At 37.9% G+C, this 14,704-nt stretch overlaps 1 protein-coding gene across 1 annotated transcript in view; it reads right to left on the bottom strand.

Annotated features, from left to right (window-relative positions):
• IQCK (IQ motif containing K) overlaps positions 1 to 14,704 on the bottom strand; it is a 249,192-nt gene that overhangs the window by 209,631 nt on the left and 24,857 nt on the right. Inside the window, exon 8 of the mRNA XM_030482268.1 lies at positions 12,790 to 12,901. Coding sequence (XP_030338128.1) covers positions 12,790 to 12,901 — 112 coding nt within the window. The remainder of the gene's footprint in view (positions 1 to 12,789; positions 12,902 to 14,704) is intronic.

The following is a 14,704-nucleotide window of genomic DNA, read 5'->3' as shown; positions in this document are numbered from 1 at the left end:
TTGCACATGAGCTTTCAGAAACACAAGATAAACACAGACTCGACATTTTTGGCTAAACGTGCACAATTCCATCTGTTTTAACAGAACTGTGCTCACTTTGACTAGGGCTGAATTTTGTCTTGGCATGCAGGGTCCTTATATAATCAGACTTTGATTTACAACACCTCACATGTAAAAGTAAAACTGTAATGCTAAGAGCCTTTCTAAATCAGTACCACAAAGTTGAGCCCATGAGCCCTGTGTTTTGCAATATTCGTGAGAAAACTAAAATTGAGATGTTGAATCACTTCGTGTATGTTCTTCTGAGCCTTCCAATTTGCTTCCCACTGCAACCACGTAAAATAAAACATTACTTAACTTTCCAAAACAGCCACAGAAACCAAAAAAGCAAAAAAAGTAAACATCCATACATCTACACATCCCCAGCAAACACTGTTGTTCAATAAATAATACTAATGAAAAACCCACCCAACCCAACAGACCTATTTCTTCCATGCATGGCATTTTTTTGACACAGCTTCAGCACTCAGATACTTGCACACAGTTCTCTGCCATCTGTGGGAGTTGTGCATGTGTAGCCAAGGGCAGAGTTGTTTGCTACGAAGAAGTTACTGGATTGTTAAAAAAAAATAGTGAAAGAAGCTCTTTGAGGTTTTTGCTTTGAAGAATTTTCAATTAAAAGTCAGCACTGAAGTCATACAGTTCACCTAGTATATAAATATATTTTTGTCATTTAGGACAACAAGCAAGGTCAACAAAGAATAGTTTTTCTATGTCTCAGTGGAAAGAAGAATGTTATCCATGTGATTGCAAAGGGTCTGCCAAATGGGAAAAATCAGTCAAACAAAGAGCACAGGGTTGCTCTCTGGAATAAACAATTCTAAATGAACAAAAGCTCTACATAAAAGTAGAATGTCCCACCCCCTAGTGAAAGTTGTTTTCAAAGCTCTGTATTCTTTCAGAATGCTGTAATACAGATTAACCTAATGTTTTTCTTCTGCTGATACAACAGTCTGGTTTCTCAGTCTATGTCTGTGATTTCAGCTGTCATATTCTGTCCTTAGTATTTTTGTATTTTACAAACTGCCTTTTCACTTAAAAAGATAAAAATCTGTTTTTCTACTCCCTATACTTCAGAAAATGCATCTGTACCATCCACCTTTCACATCAAGCAATTCATATATAAGTTATGCTAGAGGCAAAGAAGGCCAAATAAGCCCAAAAAATCCTCTTTTGTCCATACAGTTTCAGGAGAGCTTACCTACCCTTCCAAGGCATGCAACTGAAACCCAGCAAACTCAATCCTCTTGGTATGTGCCTGGAATACCAGGATGCAACAGACCCATGTGCTAATTTAAGGTGCTCAATGTGCTACCAACCTGGAAGACCTCAGCTCATAGAAAACGTACAGGAAAAGTGATGTATGAGGAACACAGACAATACCTTGGAAACCCAAAATATGACCGCAGTGGCAGGATACACCCTATGTTCTACAATGGTCAAGGCAATACCTGCCCAGCACCTTGCTGGCACAAGACCCTTCTTGATTTTAGGGCTTTTGTCTGTACAGCTGGTGAGGAGAAAAATCAGAGTGGATTAAATATCCCATATGACTATGAACATCCCACGTACAAAATACTAACTATTGTATTGGATTTTATCTAATATTCCTTAATGTGATGAGGCTGGCCTTTGCAAATATTCCATAAAAATTGCAACAAGTTCAAAACCCCCAGAGCTCACACACACTGTTCCACATTAAAATGAGCAAGTTTTAGGTAGCTGCTAGCAGTTCTTTTAGCCAGGAGTGCTCATGTCTTACCATAACCTGTGTTACTTAAGCATAACAATTTCAAATCACATCACGCTAACCAGGAAGCACAGGTTGTCAGCATGAATCTGGAATTCAGGCAGTTATTGAAACAGTTTTTGATGTATACTTGCTTCCTATGCAGATAGAAAAGTAAGATGTCCTCAGGATTCAGCTAAGCTGGAAAGAAGCTGCTTGGCTAAGTCTTCTCACTAGAAATTTCCATTGGAAATTGTATTTTTCAGGCTGTGACACCAAACTAAACTAACTTGCTTAAAATATTTTGAAATGCCCAAGGAAGATGTTTAGTTTGTATATTAGGATTGCTCCTATGAAGTTTAGAACAATTTATACTAACTCATAATCCAGTCCATTTCTTTCTGACAACACGTATCTAAACCCAAAAAATAGTGTAAATGTCAATATGAACAAGTAGCTCACAACCATGCCATTCATATGCTGGATTTTAACCACTGCAGTCTTAGGAGTCCTGTCATTCATTCAACAGAGCAAGAGAAAGATCCATTTCTATTTTCAGTTGCATTAAAAAAAGTAATAAAAGCTGAACTTTAACAGCACAGTTCCCATTTTATCCCTCAATGTCCCTAGTCACCGTGTGCAGTTATGCTGGCAGATTCCTACTGCTGCAGAACTGTGATTCTACTGCAACGGAGACCATCTCTTTTTCTTCACAGAGATTTCCTGCATGCTGGGGAAAGGCGCATGGACATAACTGGGCAGAACAAACTGCCTGAGGATTGCAACTGTGCACTGCTGCCAGTCTCAGGGCAGTGCCAAGAGAACCATTCTCACAGGAAGCTGGATCCAGGTCCCACGATAATTACAAACACCTTAACAACCAAGATATTTGTGTAACAGAATGTGTGAAAATTACCTACAGAGAATGCATAATCACTACCATAAGGAGGTGCAACATAAGATTTAAATAGAAGTAACGCAATCATGATCGTTGGCAGCATGATCACAGTATTGCGCACACAGTTTTAAAACACCGGCTCCTGTTTTAAGTCCTAAGACACAGAGCAACTGAGGTGCTTAAGTGCTATGACAGTGTAAGTTAAAAAACCCCTGACATCTCACTTCCAGTATTAGCACTTCTATCTATATAGGTCATATAGTTTCTACTGTCAGGACAGTTGAATTTGTTAGCACTATGTTTCAGTCTCATTACTCTTATTTTTTAATACAGAGCGATCCTGATTAAACTGTGCTTTAGTCATGTGTTCCAAATCATAGGACACTATAACCATCGCTACAATAATAAGCCCTAGAGGAGACTGTGATTAATTTCCTTGGGAGTGTGCTGGGGGTAGCTCTGAGGAGGTTAGCACAACTGTTAACTGTTATTTTTGACTTGCTACTCCTACTACAATAAAGTTATCCATTAGTTTGTCTGCCACATTCCTTGGAAATGCAGCTCATTTGATGCAGTTTCTCATGTATGCGTTGCAACGTGGAGGCATGGGGGATGGCTAAAGGAGGCTTTGAATGCATTTGAATGTACTGTTTTGGTTAGCTCCTGGGAGTGAGATACTCAAAAATCTGCAAAACTCCTATTACACATCTGAGGATTGGCCTTTGTCCTATTTACACATGCATTAAATTCAAACATCTTTACCATCTATTTTGGATAATAGACACAAATTTCCCTCATCTTAATGCACAGGATTGACGTTCTGGTTTGAGACTTAGTTGTTTCAGCATAAAAGGGAACAAACTGACCTACTTTGTACACTACTGTATAATACAACTGGCAGTAGCAGTTGTATTGTGGCAGTAGCTTATGAAAGGTTTATATACCCACACTATGTTGTTTAAATAATAGGAAATATAAGAATGACATTTAGTAATTTAAACAGTTGAAAACAGTAATGAAAAATACCATAGACTCAGACAGTAAGAAGATGAAAATCCATTAAAGAAAATCTATTGGAATAACTTATTAGCAGGGGTTTATTGTAAAATATATATATAGAAAGGAGTTTCACCCTCGCCTCCCAATGAAATGCCAAAGAAGCCTGAACATGAAATTGGAGCCACCAGCAATCTTTCTGAAATAAGACCTGACTTTTAAAGAGACAGTTCTTTATAAAGCATGTATAATTTTAGCCTCTTACTACTAGAAGTCAGCATGTATGCAAGTATTAGTGAAACCTTTCACTTCAGGAATTCTTCAGTCACCAGTGATAGGAAAATGATGTCTTGAAAAAAGATGTATTAAACAAACGAACAAATTAAGAAACTGGAAGTCATGCCCATAGACATTCCTGCTACTCATGGATCTGAAACGGGACTGTCAGAGGGTTACTCATCACAAGAGGCTTCTGCAAAACGGACATATAAAAGTGACAGGACAAACCTAATTCTCCAAATCAGCAACAGAGATTGCAAAATGCTCAGTCTTGCCTCCATGATTTTAGAAAACAAACAATTTCAGGGCATTTTTTAGTTCACTTAGGACCAGATTAGGGAAGCAAGAGCTGACATTGAGGAGACTCCCAATCACCAACATCCAGTAAGGGAGATGGGGAAAAGGATGGCTGAAAGATCTCTATCAGAGCTTGTTTGTGCAGTGCACCATGCTTTCCTAATATTTTGACAGAAAGATTAAGAGTTCATTTGGATGTATCTGGATGGCATTTTTTACAACTCAAGGTGTACAAAGAGAAAAGAAATATTGAAGATACAAGCATTAGACTAGGTAAAGAACTGACATGAACACCTGAATCTAGGAGAGAACAAACTACACAGTTAGATGTACTGGATACTGTATTGCTACTGATTATCCAAGTGTTCTCCAGATCACACAGTGACCTACGATTCATGAAGAGACAGCCACAGAAACACAACAGTTGAGGGAAGAAAACTCTCAGCTGAGAGAAAAGTCCAGAATGAGGGCAACCAGCCTATCTTCAGTGCATCTGATTAAATAATGCAGGCTTTTTCCATGAAATAGTCAACATAGAAAAAGAGAATGGTGAAAATAGAAAGAACTGACCAGAAATGAAGAGAAACCACTTGAGAGTGGCAGCTCCCCAGCAGAAAGAAGCATTTTGGGATTTACAGGCAGAAGCCAACACGGGCAGAAAACCAGAACACCAGATTTGCTGGGCAGCTTCATGAAAACTGCGTTTACACCCATTAGCCCCTCTTCTTTCTGAAATGTCTCCTGCTTGCAAAATGTGATAGGTTCTGTAGAGTCATCAAATTTAAACTCTGACACAAACTAAAACAAGTGATCAGGTAAAGAAAAAGGAACAGTTACATCGTAAGAGTATATATACTATATATAACCCAAGCGGCTAATGCCGCCGTCTGGGTTTAAAGGGAAGTCTGGGGCAAGTAGCTGTATGTTCTGCAATCTGTCACCCACTTCTTGGCTAATCTCTGAATCATATTTTAAGACTCCACTATCAGTTCGCGGACTTTCTTTTCTTGTCCGTCCCCCCCAAGAGTCTCAAGTCTGGTTTTCCTGCAGGACTCTCTGGAGGTTTTACTTCTTAACTGGTGACAGCCTCTTCTTCAGGCTTTTACTGCATCTCAAACATAGAAATTTTGGGTTTGCATCTCTAAATGACTAAAAAAAACACCAATGGAATTTTCAATAAAAACATTCCCATTTTTTCACTGTTATCTTGAAAAAGGTTAAAAGAAGAAAAAGAGAAATAAGATCGCAAAACCCATGAAGAATTTCTCCTCCTTTAAAACAGAAAAACAACCAACCAAAAATTGGTATTTCCATAATCACGGAAAAATCACCACATTGCAATTGACTCTTTTCCATTACAAATCATTATTAACAACTGCAGAGTGATGGGTAAAAATACCCCTTCGGTCCTGGAGAATTAGTTCAGAGTTGTGCCAGCAGATACAGCGCTGTGCCTCTGCAGCACAGTTCAGCAGATCACAGAGCACGTATTTCGTAGCTTATCTAAATGATCATCTTTCTTTATTTTCCAAACATTCCCAACATAGCCCCAGAAATTCAGCGTACTGCAATCTTTATAACTTTTCAAAGACGTCTGAGGCCGGGGTGTGGACCAATAAAGCGGAATCTGTATCATGAGTCTTATGACTTTTATCACTACATTCTCAGCTGTTAGTGACAAGATTAAACTTCCAGAAACATCTCAAGCATCCTGAATGAGGCTTGATGAAAACCACCACATATTCAGCCCTCGGCACTGCTTTGTTCTTGGATTTGCTTTTTTTTTTCTTTTTAAAAAGAAATATTAAGGTCTTCTGTGTAACTGAAACCTTATACATGTGCTTTTAAATCAAAAGCAATCAATACACGAACCTATTTTAAGCCATTTTGACTGCAGCACTTTTGTTTTCAGAAAGAAATAACCGAATACCTGTAAATACAGTAATGTTTAAGGAAAAAGCAGAGCCAAATTCTTTCAATCCCAGTGTCCTACCGACGGCAAATAGCCTTCCACTTCAAACCTGTTTATAAGGCTCAGTTGAAACAAAGGAATTTGAGGAAATACTTTCAATATGTCAGATCTCAACATATATATGTAAATGCATATATGTTAGATAATACAACAGATGTATTAAAAGTGTAAAACCATGGAATATGGGCAGGTCGCCTCTTACAAGAGCTCCACAATGACATTAACTGAAGAATTACAACTACAGTGAAAGGAGGGCAGAGGAAATCAGAAACAAATTGTTTTGTTTAAAATCTTCCTAAAAAAATGACATTTCAACCTCCCTTGGTAAAAGCGAGGGGAAAACAAACCTGAAAGAAACTCTCACATAAACTTGATGAATTCCTTACTGTTTACTGAGCTAAATTTCCTAGATAAATCACAGAGGTGGAATCTTTCAGCAATCCATTAGCTATTCAGGCTTTGTGTTTTCCTAATCCAGCATTACTACCTACAGTACATTTAAAATATATTTTTCAAGCCTACTGTTAAGATGTCCCATTTATATATATCCCCTTTCCAATATTTTCCTTGGGAAACTACTCAGTCCTGCAAACATGCATGTGATTGTAACTTCATTTATGGCCCCATTAGTAAGGATCTATTACAGCATGCGACTATACTCATATGTTTGTTTATGGAATGAATTCCAAGAAGTTTCACAGTGTAGCCCATTTGTTCTGGGTACTGAATTTAACGTTTTTTAACGTTTTTCCCTTCCTCAATTCATTCTGCTTTGATGTGATATGATTATTTACTTTGCTATGATTACATGCAGCCATGTGTGCAGGCCAGACTTTCCCTGTTCAGCTTGGTAAGCATATTTGGCTTTCGAATCCCTCCTCATAATTCAGGTGGAGACACATCACAGCTGAATAAGGAGTGACTGACTGCATTTCCTTGCTTCTTGACAGTATGCATCTGTTCCTGCTCTAGTGCTCCTAAAATATGCAGCCTGTTCTCCCCTTTATCTGCAATCTCATTCGTATTTTCAAGGATTTTCCTGTGACAGAACAGCATGTTGCTGGTTGCATCTTCCCAAAGGAAAAGATTCTATCAAAGAAGCATTTTTAAAATTTCACAGTATATGTGAGTAGTAACTTCTGCTGCCAAAGGAGAAATACAGCTTGAAAATCAAATGGAATGTAAAAGAATATTCCCTCCTGTATCTGGAAATCACCTCTTCCCCCCTCCCCACCTGCTGTAAAGATTACTTTCTGGTTTAGTTTGGTTTAACTAGATTTTCCACACAGTGTGTACATTTACTGTGACAGAAGTACCTTGCAAAGCCAAGGCTATGGTTGATCTGTAAGAACTGCTAGCTAATAGGGTCACAATTGGTTTTGCCATAAAGCCAGGAACATTTATTTCTTATACTAAGAACAATGTTTTTTACAAATAAAATTTTACAAACTTTAAGCAGGTAAAAAGAAGAAAAGAAAGCCCTTAGGAAACAAAACATCTGAATGTACTAGACAGGGTCTACAGAACCAACAGTCTTTCCACAGCACACCAGCAGAGAAATAACCATTGTAACAGACAGTGTCAGGAAAGTGTTTTGTTCACGTAAGTGATGAATGAAGATTTAGGTATTTTCATTAAAAAGTTCAAATATTTTCACATTCCTTTCATTGTAGGACAGGCATTTTTCATTTCCAGTGATGTCTCATCAGTACTACATCTGCATAACACACCACTTGCAATCATGGCTAGATGGGGTTTGTCCACTACAGGGAGGCACAAATCAAGTTAACCAGGTCATTAACAAAAACCCAAATGTTTCTTCTTGGAAACATTAAAGCAAAAGTACAGCTGGAGCTATGTGGGATCCCAGCTAGAAAAGCAGCTGCAAGAAATTATGTCCAGTTTCAAATGGATGGTTTAGGGTGCAGATATTGACAGAATTGATATGGACAGCCCTAGATAAATGCACGCTGGGAAGAGTTCTCTTAAGCAGACAATCTCATGGTAGAACATCAGCTGCATGAAACCAAAAGCAGATCTTGTGATGTGCATGCCCCTGTGCCACATCCTGCCAAACAGGAAAACATAATCTCAAATAACATGCAGGTTACATACATTTACATTAAAGTAATTTCAGCACATGGGAATAATAAAATCAGAAAGGACATCATCTCAGGAAAGGAAAAAAAAAAGAAGGAAAGAAGAAAGGGACAAGGGAAAGGGGAAAGAGGAAAGGAAAAGGTAAGAAAAAGCCCCCAGCTTATCCGCTAGTCACTCACATGCTCTGCAGGTTGTTCTTTATTGGCTGTGTTTTCTGTAAAAGGTAGTATTTTTTATTTTTAAATATCTGTAAAATATTCTGGAACAAATTTATCCCATCAGCTGTGCTACATTGGGGAGAATGCTCTCTCCCTACAAGTCTAAAGCTGTGAGCCACTAAACTGAGTCTTTAGCGCTATGCTTCTCTCTACATTTTCAGTCTGAAACTGTTGAGAGTAAGGACTCTCACACCTTAAATATAGATCATTTTGTGGAATGTGATGTTACAGCTCGAGCAGTATAGCAAACAAAATGTCAGCTAAGAATGTTGCAGCTTTATGTTCTTAGGTAAAGGCTGAAAGAAACACACCACCTTCTTGGCAATTGAAAAGAAACTTGGCAGGCATATGCATTACAGAGGTCAACAGTCCTTGCAAAATGATATTATAATTTTCATGCAAAGTTTTCATACTTTCTACCCTAGAACACTTTTTGAAACGAGTAATACATAGTGTAAAAGATATAGTGAAAGAAGAATTACAAAGAAAGAAAAAAATGTGACACTTTAAACATGCTGTGAAGCAGGAGGAGGATCAGTGGTTTATATGAGGCTACATTATGCCCTGGCCTACCAAACCATGCAGCCACACCATGTAGGGTATGGTTTCACATGACACAGCAGGCACAGAACAGATTAGCTGATCTAAAAGTGAGCGGCCATCACAAACGGGCAGTTTGCCTTCCCTCTATTTACTGTTGCAGTATTTCCCTTATAGTGGATGTAAGGACTGTTTTACTACCGGGCAAGCCAGTTTGTCAGGCTGATCCAGCAGAAAACTAACCCGAGGGGCAGCAGACCTGAACTGAGGAGCAGTTCTTTGTCAGATCAGCTGAACCAACTCACCGTGAAGCCATGATTGCTAGTGCCAAGAAAAGGAACGGATGGCAGAAGCCTTGGCCAAGAAAGCGCAGGGCTGCCTTCTTCCTGGGGAAGCTGCTGGAATGTCTTAGCTGCCCCACAGAAATCAGACTATTGGTCCTTACTCGGAAAAAAAACCCTCCAAAAGTGTTTCATTCTGGTTATGTTCTAATGAAAACTAAAACTTCACTATTTGTTTCAATAATAATGAACATGTTTTTACACAATTTCTGAAACTAGAAAAATTAATTGTGAATGCCTTTGGATTTTCTAATTACAATCAGTTTAATTTTTAACTTCGTATCCTTTTTAAGTATCACACTGGTCAAGATTATACAAAGATACTTTCATAAAATGATACATCTTTGCCTCAAACATACCCTTGAAATAAGGTCTACACAGCACTGTGCTGAAAGCCACAACAAAGCAGAATCTGACTGTTAGCTCACATTATCTGAGTCTTTGGCTGATATTTTCATGAAAGGTATGCTGATCTTTCTAGTAGTGTCAATAGAATCACATTACTGCTCGAGTCAGCATTTTCTAAAAGCTATTTGGCAGCTCACCATTCATCCCCTACAGTCAGATTCGACGCTGTTCACAACATCTAATAAACAGGGTTAGACTCATATACGAATTTAAGAGATACTTCACTGCTATTCTCAATGTATTTAATTTCCTAATAAATTGTTGTACCTATTTAAAAACATTTTTCTTTTCTTTTGATCATGAATCTTAATGCTTTATTTGTGACACCTGAGTTTTTAACAACAATAAATGCTTTGTCTGCTTCATGCGAAGAGCTCAGTGGTTTACTTGAAGGGGATTAATTCAGTTAACTGAATTAATTAATTCAGTTAAACCAAATGCATAGAACAACAGGTTAAGACGTAGTGGTGTTACCCTATTCATTATGAGTGCTCCTGATGCACTTTAGCACAAAGTCAGCTGGGTTAGATGGAACCACTGGTAAAAGCAGTTTAAGCTAACCTTGCTGACTTTACCATGAAATGGGGTTTAACATTAATAAAGAGCAGAATAATAATAGCAGCAATAGGAGCAGCTGGAGCACTAACAAAATTAATTGTGGCATCACAGCTGAGATTGATAATGAAAACCCCTGGACAGTAACTTTTCAAACTAGTACAGCTGTTTCCAATGAGCCATCTGTCTGGGCCCCAAAGCTATTTTATGTATGGATACTCTTAAATTAACTTAGCAGAGCTCAGTTAAGGAATTACAGAAACAATGTGATAATACTGAAAGCTAATACGATATAAGGAATACAAACTTGCACTGGTTTAAGAAAAAAAAAGCGAAAAGGGCAATTTTACAACTTTCTTTAAAGTGGTGAAACAGCTGTGTGTCCTACAGTCCTAAAGTAATTGATCTGATGACAGCAAAGCTCTATGAGAGTGATTAAAAGGAAATTTGTTTTTCCTTTTAAAACAACTGGCAAAGGCGGCAAAGGAAATCTTATCACTACATTACTCTCCAACACGACATAAATACAGTTTATGGAAAGATTAAATTTCTTCAGGGACAGGAGGGTTTTTTAATCAATTCAACTGCCAATTGACACAGTCCACTCCATCCTCAGCACCTCCTTTTCTTAGCTGCAACATTTTGAGAATGGTTTCATCTTGTCTTTCTGAAAACACACTTCTAATTTTCACCTTCAAGATGTTACATGCATGAAGACTGTAAACTATGATTGTGTAACCATCTACACTATATATATCCTTTTCCACAGTGGCATGTTGTAAATATATAGGTTTATTTGTTAGATGTGACCAGGAAACATACATACACAATTGTAACTCTTAATGGTAGCATGAACAATGGAACACGTGAAAAAACATACCTTGATGAGATGATGTAAATGCTAACAAATTGAAACCAGAAAGTCCAAAACACAAACATCAAACTGACATCATTTAAAATTCATTACCAAGCCTGTAAGGTCAACTTCTATCATCACCCTCAGGAATGCAATTTTTCAATCATTAACGCTGACAGAATTAAACATGTATTACATAGAGAAGGATTTAGCTTGTATTTTTCAAATCTATAATGAGATGAATTTTATCACAGTAAATTTCAATCCACTGTTTTCAGATCTTCAAAACCAGATCTATTTATTTCTTCTTTAAAAAATCAACAGTATAATCAGCTCCTGCTAGTCACCTGGAGATTGGCACATCCTCAGCCAGGAACAAATACATAAGAATACCATCTCATATTCTGCTCAATTGAACCAAGCTGAGGGCTGCTGGAAGCCATTATCCTTCTCTCTCACCAGTTCACTTTCTCCTTTATGTCAGATACAGCAATCATGTGGCAACAACACAGTGGAAAACTAACCTGCCCCATACCAAACCCCTCACTGATCCAAACCCATGGTGCAGGCACACAATCACTAAAACCGATGCAAGAGCTATAGAGTGGGATCAACCCTTTTGGCAGCTCCCAGTTTGACACACTTGACTCCATGAAACTGTACTCTGAATGCTCATATGTAGTTCAGGGCAAAGATTGACCATCTGAGCACATATCTGCAACAGTCCCACCAGACTGAAGGACTGCACAATGATGACTGGTACAATAGAATTTTCCCTTTCTTCAACACATGAACACCACAGCTGAATGACCTCTTCCCATCTCCTTCCATCAGTGTATAGCTGACATCCCTATGTGTATCACATTAGAGTCCAGTCCACAGAGGCTGATAAAAAGTAGACTGGCTGAGGAGCTAGTGAATCCCCCTGTAGCAGCAGACAAAGAGGCTGTGCAAACAACCATAATTACACTTCTGTGCCTGAGTAAGTGAATGATAACTTTGGCCCTGCCAGTAAAGCCTTGTGTACAATCAGGGCAAATCGGAACATATTACAGTGTTGGTTCTTAAACCAATCTGTCCTCATTTCCCTTGGCAATTATACTGGGTTGTTTGGGTTTGCTTTCTTTTTTTAGAACTGTACAGGCTAACTTCTGCTATAAATAACTACAGGAAAATGCCAGTAGAACGTTTACTAGACTGAAATCCCACAGTTCAGAAAAACCTCACTATAACCTATCTGGTAAAAATCAGCATTTACATGTTGTGTAGCTGGTAGAGGTCTGATCCTGCCCTAGGAAATACTGTGCCAGCATGCTGTCACAGTCCTCTGAAATCACTGAGTTTTGGCCCTATACTGTATTTTCATTGCTACTTTCAGCCATGCAGGCAACTAACTCAGAATAAGTAGTAAGGAGACAGCCAGGCATTTCCACCAGACATTATCTTCTCTTCTGTGTGTTCTATTTTTTAATACACCTTAAAGTACAAAAAATCAACACAATGTAAAATAAAAATTAAAATAAATACACAATTCACTTACCTTTGGCTTCCTGCTTAGTCCAGAATTCTTTCACTATCTTAACAATGTTCTTCTCCTCTCTCAACTTCTTTTGCCACTGACGTAGCTCTTGCACTTCACTATCACAGCGGACCTGTGAAAGGGAAAACAGAAGATGCTACTAAAATCATATACATTCATGCTACCCAAGATGATGATGCAATTTTTTCCATGGGGCTGTGACTGGGCAAATACATGACATTCATCCTTTTTTTCTGGGCCTGATAGAAAAGCACAATCCCAGAGGTTTACAGTTTTCAACTTGCACAGAAATAAAGCCCACATAACTGACAAACCCCATTGAAAACATAAATATGACAATTAGGGGATCATTTTGATTACAAAGGACTCCTGAGAATGTGACTGCAGCGAGGTACTTTATTCTTTGAGTTAATTAAAATTTAAAGCATTATGCTGAAGGGTATTTGTGCCTTTAGAAAACCATAACACTGTAAAACCAACCCACTGACCAACATAATAGAGCAGCAGAGGAGCATGAAAGGTCATACAGCAGGAAATTTATTCCAGCAAACTGATTCACACCTGCTATCAGCTGCAAATAGGCTTACTGACAAGCCCAGCCATACAATTTTCACAAACAGGAGAGCCATTAATCTGTTATTTAAAGTAATTGGAATGCATTACATGATATCTACTCTTTGTCAGTCAATCACCCTATGAAAGGCGTAATTCTGCTCCCACATGAAATGACAATAGTCACAGGCCTTGACTCCATTTACGTTGAATTCTTCTATTATTGCTTTTGTACTAGTATAGATCCTACTAATATAAGAAAGAGCGAGCTTTACATCAGCAGCTTTTACCACTCTGCTACTTAAACTCGTTCTAAGCAGGATTTGATTAATTAGCAGTATGTTGCCAGTTGTCTGCATTGGCATTCACACAGTTACTACCTCCGTGCTGGAGCTAAGATCCACAATAGATACTGACAATAGTGGAAAGGGACATGCTAAAATTAGCTTAGACATTGGTAAGTGATTATTCTCCTAAGGTCATAGTCAAATTATAATAGAATTATTAAAAATGCAGTTTCTGTTTTTTTCCTAAATGTTACATAAGTAAAATATCATGTTTTAGGACTCAATGCCCTAATAATTCAGTCTGGAGTTGAACAACGTGGTAGAAACAAGCAGCAATAAGCTTGGGCTCTCCTGAACACATTCTTGCTCTTGGGAAGCTGACTACTCAGTTTTCTAGAAATTTTCTTGTATTTATGTTATTCTTACATGATAAGGTAATGAGTTTGCTCTGTGATTTGAACTCTACTACCCTACTCCATTACACTCTGCTTTTCTCCCACTTTCCCGAGATACATACAGAGCAAAAGAGCAGGATTTAGTTTTCCACTAGTTAAAAAAAGAAATAAAAGAAAACAATATAAATTATTTATCATCAGATATATTATTTCCACCCAGAATTTCTCCTTTGTGATGCATCTGAGAATGCAATAGACAGTAGCTGAATTCCCACAGCAATTTTTAATCCACTTAGGAGAAGATAACTTGCTATGTTTCACATAGTGCGCTGGCAGAGCAGAAATACAATACAAGGTTACATGATCAATAAAGCCAGGCAAGACTTCTTCCTCAATAACTTCTTCTTCAAGTCACTGCCTCAGTGACTTGACATCAGATACCTCTGACGCCTCTGATAATATCCCATTATACTAATATAGTTCTGTATTATCTTCTATAAAAGTTATACAAAGTTCTCACAAGGTTGATATGAAATGTTAATGTTATCAGTGATCTTCTTTGCAGCTATAGCAAAAAATCAAAACCATTTTCTATTAAATCCATCAGATGCTATTTTCAAAAATAAAATATAATCCCCAAGCCAGGAGAGTTTCTTCTCTTTTATTTCTGTTACACTATAA

Source organism: Strigops habroptila, chromosome 4 (genome assembly GCF_004027225.2).
Source record: "Strigops habroptila isolate Jane chromosome 4, bStrHab1.2.pri, whole genome shotgun sequence".
NCBI lineage: Eukaryota > Metazoa > Chordata > Aves > Psittaciformes > Psittacidae > Strigops > Strigops habroptila.
The sequence above is the reverse complement of the archived record's forward strand: the minus strand, read 5'-3'. Positions and strand labels throughout refer to the sequence as shown.